This window comes from Alligator sinensis, unplaced genomic scaffold (genome assembly GCF_000455745.1).
Source record: "Alligator sinensis unplaced genomic scaffold, ASM45574v1 scaffold1261_1, whole genome shotgun sequence".
Classification (NCBI taxonomy): Eukaryota; Metazoa; Chordata; order Crocodylia; family Alligatoridae; genus Alligator; species Alligator sinensis.
Genome location: NW_005842789.1, coordinates 521,499 through 544,175, shown reverse-complemented (window position 1 = coordinate 544,175; position 22,677 = coordinate 521,499). Strand labels below are relative to the sequence as shown.

Sequence of the window (22,677 nt, the reverse complement as noted above, 5' to 3'; positions counted from 1 at the left end):
ATCTTGGAGTCAATAATGACTCCAAGCTCCTTTTCCACCTCCGTGCTGACAAGAGGGGAGTTCCCCAGCCTGTAGGTATGGTGCCGGTTGTTCCTCCCCAGGTGCATCACCTTGCACTTGTCTGTGTTGAACCCCATCCTGTTCTCCTCCGCCCATCCTTGTAACCTGTCAAGGTCCGACTGTAGTCTGTTGCTCCCTTCTATTGTGCCCACATCCCCCCACATCTTGGTGTCATCAGCAAATTTGAACAGGGTGCTTTGCACCCCCTCATCCAAATCACTGATGAAGATGTTGAACAGGGCGGGCCCGAGGACCAAGCCCTGCGGGACCCCACTGCCCACGTCTTTCCAGGCCGAGAAGGACCCATCCACTACCACCCTCTGGGTGCGGCTCTCTAGCCAGTTGGCGACCCATTGGACTGTGTGGGTGTCTATGCCACAGTCCCCCAGTTTCCTAATGAGAACGGGGTGAGAGACAGTGTCGAAAGCCTTCCAGAAGTCCAGGAAGACTATATCCACTGCTACCCCTGCATCCAATGATTTAGTGACCTGATCGTAGAAGGCCACCAGGTTGGTCTGACATGACCTGCCGCTGATGAACCCGTGCTGGTTGCCCCTGAGCATGCATTTCCCTGCTGGCCCCTCCTGAATGTGTGCCAGAATAATTTTCTCGAACAGCTTGCCCAGGATCGAGGTAAGACTGACTGGCCTATAGTTTCCCGGGTCCTCCTTCCTCCCCTTTTTGAAGATGGGAACCACGTTGGCCCTCTTCCAGTCCTCCAGCACCTCTCCAGAGCACCACGAGTGCTCATAAAGCTGTGCCAGGGGACTCGCAATGACCCCGGCCAGTTCCTTTAGAACTCTAGGGTGGAGATCATCCGGACCGGCTGACTTAAACATCCAGCCCCTCCAGTAGCTCCCTAACTAGATCCTCACTTACAGAGTTCACATGTAACTCACCAGGTCTGTCACGTGCCTTCCAAAGAGCAGCTTCAGGGGCTTGGTCTGGGGCCTTCCTACTTTGATGCCGTCATTCTGTCTATTCCTCTTAGCCCAGTTGCATTGTTGCCCATGTGACCCTCCCTGACCCCCTACAGGTATGCCCGTACTGCTTATGCAATGCTTCTGTGTGCACTCCCCATGACTCTCTCAGCTGTGATGGGTACTGAGGGCTTGAGCGCAGGGCAGCTTCCCTTCCTTGTTGTTGAGACTGGCACAGGTAGAGCAAGTGTGTGGGGTCCTACGGGGCATGATGTGGAAGTGCTTTAGACCTACTCTAGATGGCTTGTTGTTCAGTTCTCATGACCTTAACCCTGTTGATCGGGAGGCAACCCTGGGTTAGGGCAGGGCTTGGGGATGCCATCAGGGGGTGAGGGGGGGTAAATATCTCTTATGCTTGGATCCTAGCTACCCTAACTGCTCTCCCTCTTCTTTTCCCCAGGCCTACTCGCAAGATGCCTATTTGAAGGGCAATGAACCATATGCCGGAGGGGCCCAGAGCATCCCAGAGCCACCTCCTGTCTGTTACCCTCGGAAGACCTACCCATTCCAGTCCAGGCCACCACCCCGGGAGGTGATGGTAGCAGAGCCCTTGCAGGGGCAGCAAGCAGACAGCAGGCCCTACCGCCCCTCATCCTCGGGCCCATCTTCGCCCATGCACAGCACATCACTGACGAGCCCCACCCCCAGCTCGTGGAACGAGGCTAGGAGTGAAGCCCCTCGTGAGTTTGGCAGCACCCACTCCAGCCCAGCCCACCGCACTGAGGAGATCCAGTATGGAATGACCCAGCAGAGGGCAGGGATGCCACTGGGGAGGCCTGCCCCAGCTCCTGGCACCTTCTCGCACGTCTCCAGCAGTAGTTGCCAGGGTCCCCTAGCCCCCTCTTTGCCAGAGAGGTATGGTGTCCCTCCTGCTTCCTCCATGACCAATCATACATGCTACGGGGTCCCCAAGCACCCCCCGGAGCATCGGACTCACTGCGGGTTCAAGGATGCCCGTGATACTAGTGTGGTGGCTGCTGGCATGGGCCGCCCCTCCTGGGAGGGTTCGGGTGGCACCAAGGCTGTCAGCAGGCTGGAGTGCCAGCAGGCGCTCTCCAACTGGATTTCCAACCAAGTGCCACGCAGGAGTGCCTCAGAGGAGCGGAGGTATGCCATGCCACCCCGCTACCGCAGCGTCTCGCAAGATCGCCTGGGAGATGCCCCGGCACCCAGAGGGTGGCCTCACAGTGCCTCTCAAGACACCCTGCTACAGCCCAGCCATGACAGCTGGGCTTACCGGGCGAGGTCTGATAACTACCTGGTGAGGTATGGGCGCTCCATGGAAGCACTGGAGCAGAGTGCACTGGTATCTCCACGGCTGGACCAGTGCGTATGGCCTCCAGAGAAATTTTACAGGCCCAACCATGGGCAGGTTGCCCGAACTCAGCCTAGCCAGCCGAGTTCATATGCCCCCTCTTCCTCCTCCTCAAGAGAAGCTCCTCCCATGTACGTGCAGAAACATCCCTCCCAGCCCAACCTCCAGAGCGTGGATGACTCGGGGTACATTGGTTACAGGAGCTACAGTCCTTCCTTCCAGCGCAGGACTGGCTTGCTCCATGCGCTCTCCTTCAGGGACCCTACCTTTGGTGGCCTTCCAACCTTTAGTATATCACAGAGGCAAGGAAACCAACCAGCACCTTATACAGACAGATCCACGCCAGGGTTGTCCACATCACTGCCAGCTGCTGCCCCCCCTCGCCCAGACCCCACCTCTGGCAGTGGGCTGGAAATCCCCAAGGACCAAAGATCGACCAGCCATGAGAGCAGTGTAAGGCCTCTTGAGCCATCCTCACCTCAGGGGATGGAGCGACTGCAGCCTGAGGCAGAGGAGAAAAAGGAGGAGGTCATCCTCAGGCAAAAGCCACCCACTGGGCGCAAGATGCTGCCTCCCTTGAGGCAGATGAACTTTGTCTTTCCTGATGACATGAAGGAAACGGACATTTGTGACCCACCGGTGAGCAGCAAAGGAGAAATGCAGGTAGCGGAGCGGCCTGCCCGGCGGGTAGCACCATTGGCAGCACCAGAAGACTCTTTGGCATCCATTCCATTTATAGGTGAGTGGGAGCTGTGCCTCGCCTGGCTCTTTGGTAATGCAGTTGGGGTCCCCCCTAGCATACTCACTCTATCTCAGGGAGCCAGGGGGGGAAGAGTGCCTCTGAAAGCCCAACCCTGGGGCTACCTTGGGTGGTAGGGGGATAAGCCACAATAATTGAGGGTAATGGAAGTCCAGGATCAGGAAGAAGATACAGGCCACAATGTGTTGGGCTGATGGCCCCTGAGATGTTCGGGTCATACCCAGAGGAGTGTGCAGCAAGAGCATTGCATGCGCAGGAGATGAGCGGGGAGAAGGGTTTTCCATCCACCTGCTGGGGTAAGCCAAGGAAACACCATGAAGCATCCTTTTGGTCGAGGGGCCAAGCCACTGGGCTCCTGTAGGCTTTGACATGCAAATGGCCTCTTCCCAGTGGATCTGTGTATCCTGGTAGCGGTGGGCACTAGGCTTGGAATGCTCTGCCTCCCATCCAGGCATCATCTGATTTTTCCTGATAGCTCTTACCCAGTACTGCCCTGTTCTATGTGCCGTGGCACACCTACATCCTTGAGAGCAGTGTGGCTATTGGTGGAAGCTGGCCTTTTTTCTTGCCTGTTAGAAGTGTCTTACTGGAAGGTCCAGAGGCTGTCTTCCTCTGCTGAGCTGCTGCTAAGCAGAGAGTGTGTCCTTCCCTGCCATACCTGTGCTTCTTCCATGAACCTGAGAGTCCTACCTCTACAGGGCCAGGCCATCTCCTGTCCCTAGAATAGATTCTGCAGAGGCCACCACTCAGAGGACCCGTGCATGCACTGTTGGCTTTGCTGAAGTGGGCATATTTCTGCTAGGGCCTGAGCTAAGACATTTCCCCACCCCCGCTTTGCATCAGTGATAGAGCCAGTGTCACTTCTCCTGCTACGGCTCCATTCAAACCGAAGGTGCATGAGTAATATGTGCGGCACCCGCCTGGGCAGGGCAGAGATGTGGTTAGCAAGGGCCGTTGCCTCCCAGGCCGCGCTTCCCAGCAGTCATTCTTTCCAGCCATAGCTTGGCAAGGAGACTTGGCAAGGTCTTCCCTGGCCAGCAGCAGAGCCTGGCTTTCCATGCAGTCACAGCATGGGAGCATCTTCTAGCCAATGGCCTCTGCCCATCAGGACCTAGAGAAGGGAGGGGATCAGAGCAGCCCAGTGGCCTGACTGTGGAGCCACCCCAGCCTGAGGAGAGGTAGCACCGGGCTCAAAAGGGAAAGCTGAGGAGCTGGTTGCTGCAGAGTCCCTGCTGTCCTGCACACACCTACCTGTAACCTCTCCATGGTTCCTTTTTCATGCTTAACCACCACTCTTATAGCTGGCAGGAGAGTCCATGTACTGGAATTTCCCCTTGTCTTGTATTGCAGAAGCACATAGGAGCTGCAACCCGGGTCTGGGGTCCGTACTGCTGGGTGTTGTGTAGACACAGTGAAAGGGTTCCTGCCCCAAGGAACTTACAAGAGAGACATGAGTGAAGAAGGGAAACAGGCACAGATAGGGGAAGCGACTTAACCAGGGTCATTTCAGTGTCAGTGTTGGGACTGGAACCAGGCCAGTGCCTCTCCCCTCTACTGTGGGATCCTGTGCTAATCAGGACAGAGGCTCCCTGAGCAGGCTGAAGCAAAGAGGTGTTTCCAGTGGGGAGCAGGATGGGACAGAAAGACTGCAGGGCACAGGCAGCTCCGGCTGGGGGCTGTCACCATTTTGGACATCACCTGGCCTGGGCAGGCCCCACTGCTTTGGGGAATGCAGTGTGTAGCTCTGGGATGGACCAGTGGTCCTGCTGGGACTCAAAGCCAGAGGTTCCTGGTTAGAGGGTCATGCCCCTCTGCTCAGGTTCAGATCGATCACCATATTTGGGATCAGGAAGGAATTGTACCTGATGATCTCATTGATACAGACTGTGAAGGTTTTTGCCTTCCTCTGTAGGCAGGGCATGACTCTACTTGGGATCTCTTTAGCATTTTTTAACAACACTTTACAGCAGTAGGACACTGGCTGCCATGGTCCCCCTGCTTAACCAGTGGCAGGCTAGGGTGCAGGTCTTGTGTTATGTCAGGATTGACAGTAGTTCTACTATGAGCTTAGATTATGGATTTGTGTAGGACGGTTTTGATAGGGATGATCCTGCCTCACTCAGGCAGGGGGTTGAACTGGATGACCTATGAAGGTCCCTTTCAGCCCTACTTCTCTGTGATTCTATGATTTTCCCAACACCTGGGCTGTGCAGAACCAAGGTCCTGGGGGAAGAGGTTGATCTTCCTCTGCCTGCCTTCCAGCTCTCACCCCCCTCGTGAAACCTTCGTGCTGTGCTGTCCCACCTCATGTAGCTCAGCCAGGCCTGTACCCAGTGGCCAGGGGTAGCCTGGGCCTGCAGGCATTAGGCTGCTCAGTGCCAGGCTCTCTCAGCCCACCGGGTACCATGCCTTCTGCTGTTTTTCCCTATGATGTCCTCGGATGATGGCATGGCCTTTCTCCCTGGTACATACTGTCTCTCCTGCACAGAGGAGACCCTGGGTCTCATAGCACAATGGGAGCTTTGGCACTCTGCTGCCTGAGATGCACATGGGCTGGCACAGCGAGGATCCCTTGTTCTCCCTGCATCCCTCTTCAGCCTGACCATTGTTTGTCCTCCCAACTTGGACCTCCTTTGTTCTTACCCTCTCTGTGGAGGGGGCCACCTCATCAGAGTGCTGGGGGCACGAGATTGCCCAGGCACACACAAGCCTCCTTTTTAACCACAGTACAGCTGTAGTGACTCAGGGGCTTTCCTCATCCTCCTCACCCTATCTCTGTGCGGTGTGGGCTTTGCCAGCACCCTCTCTTTATATCCCATCCCCTGTCCGGCTCTGCAGCAAGCAGCAGTTATATATACCTAAAACCTGATGGGCTAGCAGCGAGCTCCCAGCACCAGCTCTATGGACTTTGGTGCCCATGGGTTTCCTCTTCCCAGTGAGTTGGCACGCAGTTGTTAGAGCAGGGGAGTTATATGAGCTGCAGCAAGACCAGGTCCCAGGGGTGGCCATTACAACCCCTGGAGGCCAAGGCATTCCTACTCCACGTGGCTCCTTGGGGTACTCTCCCTTTTCTACCTCGCATGCCATACGTTGATGTAATTTATAATAGTTAGGTAGGCTGCCCCAGGATTCCAAATTAAGCCTGGGATCAGTCACACCCCTCTGGAGCTAAATCATGGCTCTCTTGGCCCTATCCATGCCTTAGGGCACAAGCTGCTTTAGGGGTAATATTTGCGGCCTCCATCCTCCCCTCTGGTCATGTCCATTCTGCACAGATGGTACCTGGTATCGCTTTGGGGTGGATGCCTGGCCCCAACAGCACCTGGCTCCCTTAGGCCTCAAACCTTTGGGGGGGTTTCAGCCTTCCCAGCTTTGGCCCCTTTTCTCTGGCTGTGCCCCCTCAGCCTAGGTCCACTGCCTTGGACCCTGGTCTCTTGTTCTCAACGTGCAGGCTCTCCCTCTCAGTTCTTGCCCGCCCCCTGTCCCTGTCTCTGGCTCTCAGGGCACATCCTCTGGCCTTCTCAGCTCTCACCTGCCCCCTGCCTCTTGCTCTCATGGTGCAGGCTCTGGCTGTCTCAGCTCGAGCATATCCTGTATCTCTCACTTTTGAGGCACAGACTCTGGCCCTCTTGGCTCTAGTTCGCTAGACTCCCCCTCTCCATCTCACTAACTCTCCTTCCCTTTGCAGGGCTTGAAACCCCATGTGCCCCAAGAACCCTGATACACTGTCTCCAATCCTCCCCTACAGCCACAATCTGCCCCCCACCCCAGTGCTGAACTTAACTGTAACACAAATATAAGCGAACTGCTTCCAAACTAAAATTTAGCCCCACTCAGGGTCGTTCCTGCCCAGGGCAGTGGGTCAGACCTGATGATCTGTTTAGGTCCCTTCCGGCCCTAAGCACTATGAAACTATAGGGTCAACGCTCCCATTCCAAGCCATAATTCCCCCTTAGCACTCTCCATCCAGCTCCTCTGGGTAGCTTGAATGTCTGTGGGCTGGTTTCCTGAAGAACCTCTCTCCCAGGAGCTCCTTTCCCTGCAGCCTGAAGGGCCAGACTGCCTTCTTTGCCTTAGGCATCTGTCTTATATACCTCTAAGCACCACCCCTTCCAGTCAGGTGGCTCCTCAGCCATTTACAGGGGTTTCCCCTTTGCAAAATGGCAAGCCTACCCTCTTCTGCAGCCCAACATGGCAAGCTTAGCCCAGTACACTCTGCACTTAAAGTGACAGGAGTCACTTTGGCTTCCTGTCATGCAGCCCTAAGACAGAGAACAAGCAGTCCAGTCCTGGTTCCTACTGCCCCAGAGAGCAATGTCATCTGTTCTGTACTGCATGGCAGCACCATGTCTTGGGGGTCCCCTTAGCATCAGCTCAGGGGGTTCCTAGACCAGATGGACTGGTTCTTCCCAGGAGCTGTATAGGGAATTGTGTAGGGAGTGGATTAGGGAGAGTGCAGGAGCTGGAAAGGGCACAGCCTGCATTCATTAGGAGCTGCTGGAGGGGTCTTGGAAATACTGGGTCCTCAGCTGCTCTGGATCTCAGGCCCTGCAGTCCCAGCATCCTGTAACACGAGGCCTTGGGGTCCTTGGAGCATGTTAGGGCTGCACAAAGTTTCCACAGGAACCATTGGCAGGGAGGCATCTGCCCCTCCCTACCTGGGTCTTTGCTGCAGGGTTCTGCTGCGCTCTTCACTGCCTCTAGCTCTATGGTTTCACGGTTTTCCCCTCTCTTTCAGATGAGCCAACAAGCCCCAGCATCGACCTGAAGGCAAAGCACATCCCTGCCTCCTCTGTTGTATCCAGTGCTATGAACTCTGCCCCTGCCAACACCACCAGCCCCTCCTCACCCACCTTCACCTTCGCTGTCAGCCGGCATTACTCCCAGGACTGTAGTAAGTATCCTTTCCCTCTGCCCGCACCCCCCCCACAACTCTCCCCCATCCTTGGCTGGGGACATGTGATCAGGCATTCACACAAGGGGGCCTGACCAAATCCTCCTGCAGCAACAACAGGGTGGTGTTAAGGGAGCAGAATGCAAGGTGTATCTTGGGGGAAGCCCCCTGCCAGGGGAGGGCCCATAAGACTGTAGTACAGCCTACCTAAGAGGGGTGGTAGTGCCATTGCTAGATCCATGCAAAACATCTGGAAATTTTTTGTCAGGTTTTGGCCTGGATGGTCCCGTTAAAGGCCCCTGCCTGGAAGAGGGGCACTCAGCTATGTCTGGGCTCCCCGGATCTGTAAAAAAAAAACTCTACTGTGAGGGAGAGTGTGCGGGCCGTGAGGGCATTGTCAAGGCTGCTATGAATTACTCTCCTCTGGTTTGCACTAGTTTCCTGCTGCCCCGCTGCCTGGAACTTGAGCTAGCCCATCTCCTTTGTGTCTTAGTGTCCCATCTTCCCAAGGCATCCTGCAGCCAGGATTGTTGGGATGTTGTCAGTTGAGCCCATCAGCATCCTGTTTGCATGGATTCCCTGCAGGGGGACCAAGAACTTCATCCAGTTTTAAGGGCTCAAACCTATTTCCATACCTGTGTAAAGCCTGCGCTACTCCATTGACTTCCCTGAGGTTATCCCGCACCCCCAGATTGACACCAGTAACAATGGGAGGACAGTCAGGCCCTACATATATTCATGCAAATTTCTAAATCAGTGGTTAGTGGCTTTTTTAGGCTGTGGGCCAGAGCGACCCCATTCAGGTCAGAGGCAGGTAGATGGGTGGGTACTAGGATCCAGCCTCTGCTGCCTCTGAAGCCCCGCCAGGGAATGCTGGGGAAGCCCCCCCTTCCACCCCCATCAAATGGCTCTGCGGGCTGGATCAGGCTTGCAGACCCTAGGTTGCTCACCCCTGTTCTAATCTAGCTGCGAGACACCCAGGCTGTGCTAGCTCTTAGGGCAGCACAGGTACAGCACACTGTAGGCATCTCCTTTCTGCCCAGTACCAGCAGAAGTAATGAGTATGTCCCCTCTGAACAAAGATTTTCTCACTCGCAGGGCTGAGAGTCCTGGGCTGCCTTGCACACCCCAACTCAGGTCAGTTTTGGGATGCAAAGTAGGGCTCTGAATGTCCACTAAGCTCAAGGTACTCCTGGGGCCTGCTGGTACGGGCCTGTGTGTGAGGGATGGGATGTGGACTACATTATCTTTCCATGCATATCTCCTCCAGCCTTGCTTCGTCATGTTGCAGACTGGGAAACTGATGTGCAGAGAAGCAGTGAATGGCATTGTAGAAATGTCAGGCTGGGAGGGATCTCAGAGATTTAGTCCAACCCCCTGCCCTGAGCTGGGATCACCCCTGGGGGACCTGCATCTAACCTGCTCCTAGAAACCTCCACAGCCTCTTGGGAGCTGGCTGTAGCCCTGCCCTGCCCTTCCAAACAGAAAGCTTCTCTTGACATATAACCTATATTACCTCTTCTTGTTCCTCCCCCAATAGACTTGGGGATCAGTTGATCACTGTCCTATGTGTAACCACCTTTTACATATTGGAAGGTTATTGTTATCCTGCTCCCCCCGCTGCCGCCGCCCCCCCCCCGGCCACATTCCCTCCTTCCTGATTCTTTTTCTGCGCAGACTAAACAAACCCAGATCCTTCAACCTTTCCTTTCTAACCCTCTTATCATCCTTGCTGCTCTGCTTTGGGCTCTCTCCAGCTTGCTTAAAGTCATGTAGCAAAACACCAGCAGAGCCCAGAACAGGAACGTAGGGCCCCTGATTTCCACTCAGATCACTTTTTCTCCCAGAGATGGGTAAGGAACTGAGGTGTCCAGTTCCCCAGCCCTCAGTACTACCTCCTGAGCTAATCCATTTTTGGTGCTAGTAAAGTCCAGACCAGGTAGCGAGAGTTTCTCTTTCTGTCTCTCTCCCCTTCTTGGGAGAGAACTGCATGTCTCTGTAACGAGCGCCCTTTTCTCTTTTGTTTCATCCCAGGTAGCATCAAAGCCAGCCGCCGCTCCTCCTACCTCCTGGCCATCACAACAGAGCGCTCTAAGTCATGCGATGATGGTCTCAACACGTTTCGCGATGAGGGGAAGATCCTAAGGTAAGGCTTGCCCCTCACCAGCTGGGGAGGTTAGCAAGCAAACAGCTCCGACCCCTCACAGGGACATTTCTGCCCTGTCCTCGTGCTTTGCAAGCATCAGGGTGTCAACTCTTGTCCAGCAGCTGCATTATGAGAGCAAGAGAGCTTAGTTCTTCCTGCAGCCCCGGCTCTTGGCCAGTGGTTGATTTGATGGGTCGGTAACATGATCCCTTACAGCAAGGAGGGAGACAGAGAGCCAGGCTAATCTACCAAGGTGTGAAGCTAAATACTGTACTTGATAGATGTGTTGCCACTCCATATCCCAGAATCCCTTATGCTGTGACCCACACTGGAGTTTGCCCTCATGGCTTGATGGAGGTGGCAGGTCACTTTGGAAAGATCAGGCTGCAGTGACTCACTGGAGGCCTCACAGAGAACCAGCAGCTGCTGGGACCTCCCAAAGGCCATGTTGAGCATCTAAATCTAAGCTGATGCCAGGGGCTTTACAAGAGAACCATGCAAACCAGCCCCTTGCTGTGATGCCAACTGTGGGGATGCTTTATTCCCTCTCTCTGGGGCAAAAGCAGAGCTGCTTACAGATACATGGCCATCAGGCAGAGCTGCATCTGTAGAGCTCTGTATACTGGCTGTGTCTGCCTTTGATAGTCCCAGCACAAAACTTGGGGTAGAAGCCAGGTGTCCTGAGTCCCCCACACTGGTCATGACCACAGCGACTTGCTTCTGTAGCTGCCCAAATCCCAAGAGAAGTCAGGGCTGAGACAAGAGGAGTCAGGGCTGAGGGCAAGGGGATGACAGACCCTCATTTGGGGAAACACTTTTCTCCCCTCCCACCTGTGTGCCACCTGCCACATGCTCACTGGTGTCTGGTTTCCTTCCAGGAGGATGCCAAGCCGGGTGCCCAGCCTCCGCATGCTGAGGAGTTTTTTCACTGATGGGGTAGGTGCGAACTCTGAAGACCAGTGGTTGGTGGGGAGTTGAGGGGTGATCTTCCATTGTGTGTGCTGCCAGAATGAAGTCTTCCAAGGATGGGCTTTCACTCAGCCTCCAGCTGGGCACTGGGAGAAGAAACCCTGCCATGTTGTGGCACCCATGACAGGGTGAGCAGCCTGTCTGCAGCCTGTCTGCTCCCCTTGGCCATTGTACTATGCTCCTTGCTGCCTCTTGAGGCTATCACACTGCTCTGTAATGCCTCCTGCAGCATCATTGCAGTCCTGGTGCTCAGGTGTTTCATGGAGAGCTGTTTGTCCCAGTCAGCAAAGGCATGGGTTGGGTACAGTGCATCCACACAGCCCAGGGTGAGCAGTGTGATGTAGGTGGGCAAAGGCTGGCACTGGCTCAACAGAGAAGTAGAGAGGGCCAAATGGCACTGATGTCAATGGAGCCATAGATGCTGACACCAACAGAAGATCTGGCCTGATGAAAGCCTGCACCTTGCGTCATGCTCAGGGGTGGAGCCAGCAGATCTGCTGGGCCTATGCCTCTGTGAAGTTGTTTCATGTTGTGCAAATCATTGCAGTCTTAAGGTGGTGGCATTTGATACTTACTTTGCATAGGTGTGAGTGACAGCTCCCAGCCCAGGTCATTGTGGAGTCTGTCCCGCAGATTCTTGGCTGCTATAATGGGAGAATCACAGTTGTCTCTGAAGCCCTTTGAGCCCCCAGGATGGGCCCAGTGGTGCCCCACCCTGGTGCAGATTCACCTCACACAGCTTGAGCTGCATGAGTGTCCATGGCCTGCCCTGGTGCTGCTTCGTGGTCCTCACATGAGGGAGTTGTACTGGGGCAGCCACAGCTGTGGGACAGGCTACTAAGTGTTGCCTGGTGTTGCATAGGTATTATAGGGTGTACCTGAGAGACAGAGCTCTTCGCCACTGAAACCCCTGTGCCTGACAGGGTGAGTGAGGAGAGAATCAGGACCTAGAGCTAAATGTTACGCCCCTACCATCACCTAGACTGTAGTGGCTGGTTTCATAGTACCCATGATGACCAAGCACCCATCTCTGCGTTCTCTTCTCCCCTGCAGTCTCTGGACAGCCTTGGCACGTCTGAAGACACGAGATCAAAGAGACATTCAACCTCTGACCTCTCGGACGTGACTTTCAGCGATGTGAGGAAAGAGGGCTGGCTCCACTACAAACAGATCCTCACCAAAAAGGGGAAGGTGTGTACTTGCTGGACAGCAGTCCCAGGCCACAGGGAGGGTGCTGGTCATGGTGATGTGGAGGAGGGAAGCCCCTTTGTGCAGATATTTATGGGCTTTCTTAAAAAAACCTTAGTCTCTATCCCTTCCCACCTGGGACTCCCAGAGTGTTTTGTAGACATAAATGAACCAAGCCATGTAGCACCCAGGTTCAGGTTGGCAGTTGTCATGGAAACCGAGGCATGGCAAGGTAAGGTCACAGGTCAAGGTCAATACTGGAGACAGGATTAGAACCTAGCAGCCCTGCTTACCACAAGGTTGTGCCTCCCTTGCAGATCCCCAAAGAGAACCCAGGAGTCCTGTGCCCTTAGTATTCCTGCTTTAACCACTAGACCTCAGCCTCATTGCAGAGCTGGGGATAGAACCCAGGAGTCCTGACTCCCAGAGTGTCCCAAGAAAATCTCCTTTTTGCCTGACTCTTCTTTTGTGTTAGCCCAGGTGAAAAGAGAGAAGAGGAGGGCATCCATTGTGAAATTTAGCCTGGTGAAGGGAGCCAGGGGGCAGGGGGAAAGGAATGATGAGTGGTGATGAAGGCAGTTTCCCATGGCAGCATGTTCACTAGTGCCAGCACCTCACAGGTAGCAAACCCCAGGAGACTGTGCTGTGCTATGATCACATGAAGCTTGGTCTGTGACACTTCCCAAAGGGTGAGGGTCTCAATCCTGTGAAATCAAGCAGGGCTAGAAGTGGGGGTAAGCACCAGGAGGAAGGGTTTGTAGAGGGGAGCTGAAAGAATCTGGACCCTGAGCTATAGGGATAGGGAGGGTGGGGCTGTAGAACAGCCAGGGAGATTCAGCCCAGTGAGTGATGGCTGTCATGATGGCAGAACATCCCTGGGCTTACAGGGGCAGAGACTAGAGACCTCCTGTGGTCTCTCAGTATCCTCAGGGGCCCTGGATGCACAGCACAGAGGAACGGAAAGCATAGGTCTTGGGACCTGGTGCAATGTGGTTATCCAGGAGACAAAGGCATGGGAACAGAGCCCTTCCCCCACTACTCCCCAAAACTTTGCCTTCCTGGAAACTGCGGTGAGCCCAGCCCGGGAGATCAACCCTGCAGCCTTTAATTGGCTGTGAATAATTGATAGGGTGATTACCACGGCAGCATCCAGGCAGGGGCTGGCATCTGCCTTAAGAGTCGGGTGTGGTGCAGGGGTAGGCTTTTTTCCAGGAAGCCTTTGGCTTTCACACTTTGCGTGAGAATGCAGCAGTGCTGGGGGTTAGATTGAGATGGAAGCCCCCTGAGCAGATCCTGTCTCTTGTTCACAGGGCCAGAGGTTCAAGGTGGCGGGAGGGCTGGACCCCTGCTTGGAGATCATAGTTCCCCTCCTATCAGTGGAAAACCAAAGACGTGGGGGAAGAATCTGAGAGAAGGGCCAGGCAATTCCTGGTGGAATCCTGCAGGATCCCCTTGTACTCTCAGCCCCCAGGATGGATGTTGGAGAGAGAACAGTGTGATGACCACGTTGTCTGGGCTGGTTTCTAGAGAAGGGGGTTCTGTGCTGCGAGTGTTATGCTCATGGTGCTGCTGCTGTCTGCCTCTGAATACACACTTGGAAAGCGATCTGCCCTGGCTGGGATTCATAGCAGCTGGGCCTAGGTTGAGGGTGCGGTTTGTACCTGCGTGAAGTTTCTGGCATGTAGCCCATGCCTACATCTGGGCTCAGCATCATTGCCCCAAGTGCCTTGTGGGCCTGGGAGTGCAGGCATAGGAGGCACTGCCCAGCATCTACCCTAGGCCAAGGTAGGCAGTTGGCAAGGCCAGGTTCAGGGCAGTTCCTGAGAGGCAGTAGGGAGCTAGGGCTGGCCCTGCCATGAGGCTGAGTAGTGTGGTGCCTGGGTCAGTGCTAGGGCCTGTGCCAAGGCTGGTGGCAGTGCCCTGTGTCCCAATCTGGCTAAAGAGGAGTCTATCTCTGAGCTGGCACTCACCGCCTTTCCCTTCTATCTGCAGAAAGTTGGTGGGGGCATCCGGCAGTGGAAGCGCGTCTTCGCCGTTCTCCGCGCCCACTCCCTCTACCTCTGCAAGGACAGGCGGGAGGCCGTGGCCTATGCCGCGCCCCAAGGTGAGGAGGAGCAGCCGATCAGCATCCGAGCGTGCCTGGTGGACATTTCCTACAGCGAGACCAAGAGGAAGCACGTCTTCCGGCTGACGACCGCTGACTTCTGTGAATATCTCTTTCAGGCAGAGGATCGGGACGACATGCTGGCCTGGATCAAAGTCATCAGGGAGAATAGCAAGGCTGAGGGCGAGGTGAGAGCCAGCATGGGGCTCCTGGATGTCTCCAGGCCTCTGGCTTCTCATAGATGCCCCTGCTGGCGCTAACCTCCTTGGGTCTCTCCAACTATTTGTCTTCCACTGCTCGCCCTAGCACAGGGCTGGCCAAGGCAGCCTGTAGTTGTCCAGTCAAAAGGAGTGGCCTGCAGGGACCCCAAGTCCTGTGCTGTGCTCTGCTTTGCTCCTGAGTTGGAGGGTTGTGCAGGGACTCTGGATACCATGCTCCACTCCTTCCTAAACAGCCAGCCCCCTGCTGTGTGCTGGGAGCAGGAGCACACTTGTGCCGCACAACTGCATCAAAGAATGGAAAGGCTTAGGCTCCTTTGTCGCAAATCCTATTGGGGAACCCTGTTTTTCATGGCGGGGGCCTCTCCATTCCCATCATTTTTTCCCCTCCTTGCTCCATGTGTGGCTCTTTCTCCCTCCATAGCAGGCAGTGACGGCAGGGCTGGGTGGTGTGTGTGTTGGAGAGGGAGAGGTTAACAGAAGGCAGCAGTATGCAGAGGCAGAAGCCATAGATCCCAGGCTGCTTTCTCAGAACCCCTCTCCTGCTACCTCATGTTACTCAGGGGACAGATTTAAGCAGGCCAGGGGGTCAGATGAGCTGCTGTGTCCCCCAGTTCCCTCCTGCACTGCTCTGTACACCCTTAAGCTTCAGTCCCTGGGTGTCAAGAGGGCCTGACCTCTGTCCCTTGGAAGACAGATGCTGGAGATCTTGCTTCCTTGGCACTGAGCTGCGCTCCTATCTGGACATGAGGCTGGTGATTTCACTAGTGTAGGGTGACCTCTGCCGGTCAGAGGGATAACAGCTTGCAGTTCCAGGCCACATGCAAGGTGCCTTCTATAAAGGCCGGGCTGTTACAGTGAACCCCATCTGATTGCTCGCTGTGCAGTCCCATTTCCAGAGCAGCCCTGCCCCTTGCCTTAGGCACAACAGTGTGATTGGAGAGGATGGAGGTTCAGGCCATAGCCTGGGGGGCAGGAGATGCCAGAGTGGGTTCGGCAGGGCCTGTGAATAGCCACATGCAATCAGACACTTGGCCTTCTCTCCCAGCAGGAGTTGGCTGTGAGTTCCCTTAAATTATAGAGAAGATTCAGCCTGGCTCTGGCTACACTGTAGGCCTGTGCCTGGGACCTAGCTGTGCCTAACTAGGCTCGCTGTAAGCATGGGAACTGCTCTATGGTCCTGCCTGGCTGTAGGTGCCCTGTTAGTTTTGGGAGCTTCACTAAGATCCATGCCCAGCCATAGGCGCTCTGTAGGCAAGATTGCTGCCCTGAGGTCCATGCCCAGTAGTTGGCATGCAGCAGGCACAGAAAGTGCCCTGAGGTCAGTGCCTGGCTATAAGCACCCTGTAGGCATGGGAGCTGGCCCAAGGTCTGTACCCAGCTGTAGGCGTGTTACAGGTATGGGAATTCTGTTGTGGTCTGTGCTCAGCTGAAGATGCCCTGTAGGTGTGAGAGTTGGTCTGAAGTCCATAGCCAGATGTAGACACGTTGTACATGTGGGAGCTGGCCTAAGATTTATGCCCAGCTGTAGGTGCCTCCTGTGCTGAGGTCCATACCTGGCTGTAGGCACACTAGGTGTGGGAGTTGCTCTGAGGCAGGTGCTTGGTTGCAAGGGCCTTCTGTGTGGCAGCTGCTTTGTAGGCATACTGTAGCCATGAGAGCTAATATCAATAATACCCTAATATCAATGCCTGGCTGTAGGTGCCCTGGAGGTATGAGATCTGCCCCACAATCCATGCTCAGCTAAGGCATGCTGCAGGCATGGAAACTGCACCACAGTATGAGTCTGACTGTAGGCCTGGGAGTTACCTGAGATCTGTGCCCATCTGTAGGCATGATGTAGGTGTGGAAGCTCCTCTGAGGTCCATGCTGTGCTATATACACTCTGTCGGTGTGGGAGCTGCTCTGAATTCCATACCTAGATCTAGGCACACTCTAGATGTTGGAACTACTCTGCGATCTGTGCCCAGCTGTAGGTGCCCTGTAGATGTGTGAGCTGCCCCATGGTCCATGGTTGGCTGTAGGCATGCTGCAAGCATAGGAGCTGCTACAAGAACTGTGCAAGCATTTAGGGATGCTATAGGTGTGGGAGCTGTTCCAGGTCTATGCCCAGATGTAGGCATGGGAGCTGCCCTATGATCTGTGCCCGAATGTAAGTGCCTTGTACATGAGGGAGCTGTGCTGAGGTCCATGCCCCAGTGTAAGCATTCTGTGGGTATGAGAACTGTCCTGAGATCTGTGTCTGGTTGTAAGTATGGTCTAGGTGTAAAAGCTTCCTTTAGGTCTGTGCCCAGCTGTAGGCACAGTCTAAGCATGGGAGCAGCCCTGAGGTGCATGTCCAGCTGTAACCATCCTGTAAGCATGAGAACTGTTCTGGGGTCCTTGCCTGGCTGTAGACATGCTGTAGGTATGTGAGCTGTCCTGAGGTGTGAGATCTGTCCCTGGCTGTAGGCACTCTGTAAGTTTGGGAGCTGTGCTAAGGTCCATGCCTGGCTGCAGGCACAATACAGGTGTGGGAGCTTCACTGAGGTCTGTACCAGGCAGTAGACATGCTGTAGGTGTGGGAGCTGGCTCAGAGTCTGGGCTTGGCTCTAGGCATACTATAGGAGTGGGAGATTCCCTTATATTTGTGCCTATCTGTAGGCATGTGGTAGGTTTGGGAGGTGCCCTGATACTGGTTCCTTGCTCTAGGTAAACTGTAGGCTTGGGAACTGCCCTGAATTTGAATTTGGCTTATGCCCTGCAGGTGTGGGAGTTCCACTGAGCCCTGTGCCTGACTGTAGGCATGCTGTAGGCACAGAACCTGCCTTGAGATGTATGTCCTGCTGTAGAGGTTCCTTATAGGTATAGGAGCTACTCTGAGGTCTGTGCCTAGCTGTAGGCACACTGTAGACATGGGAGTTGCCCTGAGGTGTGTGCCTGGCTGTTGGGGCACCATAGTTGTGGGAACTGCTCTGAGGACCATGTGTAGCTGTAGGCAAACTATAGCCACTGGAGCTGCCTGAGATACATGCCTAGTGGCTGGTGTGCTATAAGCATGGAACTACTCTGTGTTCCATGCCAGGTGGTAGGCATGCAGTAGATGTGGGAGCTGCCCTGAGATCTATGCCCAGCAGTATGCTGTATGTGTGAGGATTTCCCCAAAGCCCAAGCCAGATGGTAGGTGCTCTGTAGACATGGGGGAGACAATAATGTCTCTGGTGTGCGATAGGTATAGGAGCCATGCTGAGGTCTGTGCCTGGCTTTGGGCATGCTGTAGTCTTGGGAGGTGCCCTGAGATCTGTTCCTTCCTCTAAGGAAACTATAGGCTTGGGAGCTGCCCTGTGTTTGTGCCAAGTTATAGGTGCCATCTAGGCATAGGAGTTCTGCTGATGTCCTTACACAGGTGTAGACACATAGGAGGCATGGGAGCTGCCCTGTGGTTTGTGCTGAGCTGTAGGCATGCTGTAGGTATGGGAACTGTTCTATGATCTGTGCCCAGCTATAGGTGTCCTGTAGGTGCATTGTAGGTCTGGGAGTTGCCCTGACTAGCTGTAGATCTGTGACTAGCTGTAGATACACTGCAGTCATGGGAGCTTCCCCACGATCAGTGCCTTGCTGAGGGTACCTGGTAGTTACAGGAGGTACTCTGGGGTCCATGTCTAGCTCTAGGCATTGTGGAGGCATGGGAGCTGCCCTGAGATTTGTTCCCAGCTGTAGGCCCACTGTAGGCTTGGGAGCTGCCCCGTTATCTGTTCCTATGTGCATAGGTATGAGGTGCGTAGGTGCTGGGTAGGTGTGAGAGCTGTCCTATGGTCTGTACCCAGCTGTAGGCACACAGTTGATGTAGGACATTTCCTGAGATCTAGGTCTGCCTGTAGGCATTCTGTCAGCTTGGGAGGTGACTCAAAGCCATCCCTGACTCTAGGCAAACTGTAGGTGTGGGAATACCCTGAGTTCATGCCCAGATTTAGGCGCCCTTTAGACGTAGTTCTGCTGAGGTTCATGCCCAGCTGTAGACATGCTGTAGGTGTGAAAGGTGCTTTATGGTCTGTGCCTGGCTGTAGGTGCTCTCTAGGTGTGGGAGCTGTCCCATGGTCCATGACTGGCCATAGGCATGGTGGAAACATAGCAGCTGCCCTGAGATTTGTTTCTGGCTGCAAGCATACTGTAGGCATGGAGAGTTGCCTCAAGTTCCCTGTCTAGCTGGAGGCATGCTGTAGGTATGGAAGCTGACCTAAGGTCCATGCCTGGCTGGTCCAAGACATGGGAGCTGGCCCAAGGCCTGTGCCAGGCTGTAGGCACACTGTAGATGTGGGAGCTTCCATGGGATCTATGCCAGCCTGTAGGCACCCTGTAGGCTTGGGAGATGACCTGTGGTCCATCCTTGGCTCTAGGCAATTGACTTTACAGACAGCTACCCTGAGTCCATACCTGGCTTTAGGCAGCTTTCTATGTGGGGGTTCTGCTAACATCTGTGCCCAGCTGTAGACATACTGGAGATGTGGGAGTTGCCCTGTGGTCTGTGCCCAGCTATACTCACACTGTAGGCATGGGAGCTGCCCTATGATCTATGTCCAGGTATAGGTGCCGTATGGACATGGGAGCTCCGCTGAAGTCCATGTCCAGCTGTAGGTACCCTGTAGGTGTAGGAGCTGCTTTGAGATCCATGCCCAGCTGTAGACATGCTGTAGGTATCGGAACTGCTCTGTGGTTGTGCTTGGCTATAGATACCTTGCAGACATTGGAGTGTACCTGGCTGCAGGTTCCCTGTAAACATGGAAGCTGCCTTGTGGTCTATGCCTGGTTGTAGGCATGCTGTAGGCATGGTAGCTGCCCTATTATCTGTGCTCAGCTGTAGGTACTCTGTAGGCATAGAAGCTGCCCTGAGATCTGGGCTTGGCTGTAGGCATTCTATAAGCAAGGTAGTTTTCACATGATCCATACGTAGTTGTAGGTAGCTTCTAAGCATGGGAGTTGCCCTGAGGTGCATACCCAGCTGTAGGCATGCTGCAAGCACAAGAGCTTCTCTGAGGTCCGTGCTTGGCTATAGGCATGCTCAAGACATCTGGATTGTCTTGAGGTCTGTGCCCAGTTGTACGCCAGCTGTGGGCATAGGAGCTTCCCTGATATCTGTACCTGGCTATCGGCATGCTATAGGTGTGGGAGCTTCCTCAAAGTCTGTGCCCAGCTGTAAGCATGCTGAAAATGTGGGAGTTATCCTAAGGTCTGTGGCTCGTTGTAGGCATGCCATAGACTTGGGAACTGCTCTGAAGTGTGTAGGTGCATACTAGCTCTAGGCATGCTGTAACCATGAGAGCTGCCTTGAACTCCATGCCTGGCTCTCGGTATGCTGTAGGAACTGGAGATGCACCAAAGCCAAGAGCGTACTGAGTTGTATTAGCAGGAGTGTCACTTGGAAATCAAGGGAAGTGATTCTTCCAACCATTCAGCACTGGTGAGGCCTCAGAAGTGTTGTGTCCAGTTTTGGGACTCACTCTTGAAGAAGGATGTGGACAGTTTGGAAAGAGTCTAGTGCAGAGCAGTAAAAATGATTAGGGGCCTGGGAGGCAAGAATTATGAGGAAAGCCTGAAAAAACTAGGGTTAGTTAGTCTGGAGAAGAGAAGCCTGACGGGGGATTTGATAACACTCTTCAAATACCTGAGGGGCGATCACAGGGAAGATGGAGATGGGCTCTTATCTGTGGCTATAGGTGAAATGACTATGAACAATGGCCCCAAGTGGCAGCAGGGAAAATATTATGAGGGTGGCCAAGCATCGGAACAGGCTACCTCAAGAAACTGTGTAATCTCCATCCTTGGAAGTTTTCAAGAGCATGTTAGACAGAAGCTTGGCTGGGAATGGTTAATCAGCGATGATCCTGCCTTGAGCATGGGGCTGGACTAGATGACATTGTGAGGTCCCTTCCAGCCCCACTTTCCTATGATCTTATGATCTGTCCCTGGCTGTAGGCACACTGTAGGGATGGTAGCTTCCCTCAAGGTTTGTGTCTTGCTGTAGGTATTCTGTAGGTGTGGGAGCTGTGCTGAAATCTATGCCTAGCTGTAGGCATGTTGTAATCATGGGAGTTGCCCTGAGACGAATGGCAGCTTTTCCCATGCTATAAGTGTAGGAGATGCCCTGAGGCCTGTGCCCAGCTGTAGGCATGGTAATTACTCTATGGTCTGTGCCCAGCTGTAGGCACAGGAATTGCCCTGATGTCTGTGCCCAGCTGTATTCACACTGTAGTTGTGGGAGCAGCCCCATGGTCCATGCCTAGCTGTAGGTGCCCTGCAGATGTGGGAGCTGCCCCATGGTCTGTGCCTAGTTGTAGGTGGCTTGTAGGTTTGAGGGTAGCTCTGAGTTCTGTGACTGGCTGTAGGTACGTTGTAGGCATGGGAACTGCACTGAGGCCTGTATCTGGCAGTAGGCACACTGTAAGCATGGGAGCTGCCCTGAGGTGCATGCCTAGCTGTAGGAATGCTATAAGCGTGGGAACTGCCCTGAGGTCTGTGCCCAGCTGTAGCCATGCTGTAAGCTTGGGGTTTGCCTAGAGGTCTTTCCCAGCTGCAGGCATGCTGGAGGTGTGAGCTGTCCTGAGGTCTAAGCCTGGTTGTATATACACTATAGATATGCAAGCTGCTCTAAGTTTTATGCCCAGCTGTGGGCATGATGTAGGCATGGGAGTTGCCCCAGGGTCCATTCTTGGCTTTAATCGTGATGTAGGTTTGGGAGTTACTCTGAAGTCCTTACCTGGCTACAGGCATGCTATGGGTATGGGAGGTTTTCCCCAAGGACCGTGTCCAGCTGTTGACACACTGTAGGCATGGGAGTTGCCCTGAAGTCTTTGTCCTCCTGTAGGCACACTGTAGGCATGGAAGCTGCACTGAGGTCTGTAGGGCATGCCTAGCTGTTCATGCCCAGATAGAGGCGTCCTCTAGGCATGTGAGTTCCACTGAGGTCCATGACCAACTGTAGACACTGGGGGCATGAGAAATGCCTTGAGGTCTGTGTCCAGATGTAGTTGCCCTGTAGGCATTGGGAGCTGCCATGTGGTCCACGCCCAGTGAAGGCATTGTAGCTGCCCTGAGATTGATGCTCAGCTGTAGGCACTGTAGGCCTGGGAATTGTCCCAAGGTCTGTACCTGGCTATAGGCATGTTGTAGGCATGTCACAGGCATGGAAACTGCCCTGAAGTCTGCCCAGCTGCAAGCATGCTGTAGGCATGGGAGCTGGCCCAAGGTCTGTGCCTGGCTGTAGTCATACTGTAGGTATGGGAGCTGCATTGAGGTCCACGCCTGGCTGTAGGTATGGTGTAGGTTTGGAGGTGCCCTGAGGCCCATCCCTGGCTGTAGGCATGGGAACTACCTTGAGTTCATGCCTGGCTTTAGGTACTTTCTAAGCATGGGAGTTCTGCTGAGATCCATGTCTGGTTGTAGACATGCTGGAGATGTGGGAACTGTCCCGTCGTTTGTGCCCAGCTGTAGGCATGGGAGTTGCTTTATGATCTGTGCCCAGCTGTACGTGCCCTGTAGGTGTGGGAGCTGTGCTGAGGTCCATGCCCAGCTTTAGGCATGCTATAGTTATAAGATCTGCCCAGCTGTAAGAACCCTGTAAGCATGGGTCCTGCCCTAAAGTGCAAGCCTGTCCCTAGGCTGGCTGTAAGTGTGGGAACTACCCCATGGTCTATGCCTAGCTGTAGATGTCCTGTAAGCGTGGAAGCTGCTCTCACATCCATGCCTGGCTGTAGACATGCTATAGGCATGGGAGCTGTCCTGACGTCCCTATTCAACTGTAGGCATGCTGTAAGCCCAGGAGCCTCCCTGAGTTTTGTGCCCAGCAGTAGGTATACTGTAGGTGTGGGAGCTGCCCTGAGGTCTCTTCCTGGCTGTATGCACACTGTAGGTGGTGGTGTTGCCCTGAGGTCCTTGTCCAACTGTAGGCATGTTGTAGGCATAGGAGCTGCTCTGAGATCCGTGCCTGTCTGTAGAAAAGCTGTGGGTGTAGAGCTGTCCTGAGGTCTGTCCTCAGCTCTAGGCATGCTGTAGGTCTGAGAATTACTT

General features: G+C 54.3%; 1 protein-coding gene across 7 annotated transcripts in view; it reads left to right on the top strand.

Moving 5' to 3' along the window:
• ARHGAP23 (Rho GTPase activating protein 23) overlaps positions 1–22,677 on the top strand; it is a 145,322-nt gene that overhangs the window by 103,818 nt on the left and 18,827 nt on the right. For all 7 annotated transcript variants that reach the window (XM_025191117.1, XM_014525349.2, XM_025191115.1 and 4 more), the window contains exons 7-12: positions 1,441–3,094; positions 7,854–8,009; positions 10,044–10,155; positions 11,034–11,091; positions 12,178–12,315; positions 14,305–14,604. In XM_025191117.1, coding sequence (XP_025046902.1) covers positions 1,441–3,094; positions 7,854–8,009; positions 10,044–10,155; positions 11,034–11,091; positions 12,178–12,315; positions 14,305–14,604 — 2,418 coding nt within the window. The remainder of the gene's footprint in view (positions 1–1,440; positions 3,095–7,853; positions 8,010–10,043; positions 10,156–11,033; positions 11,092–12,177; positions 12,316–14,304; positions 14,605–22,677) is intronic.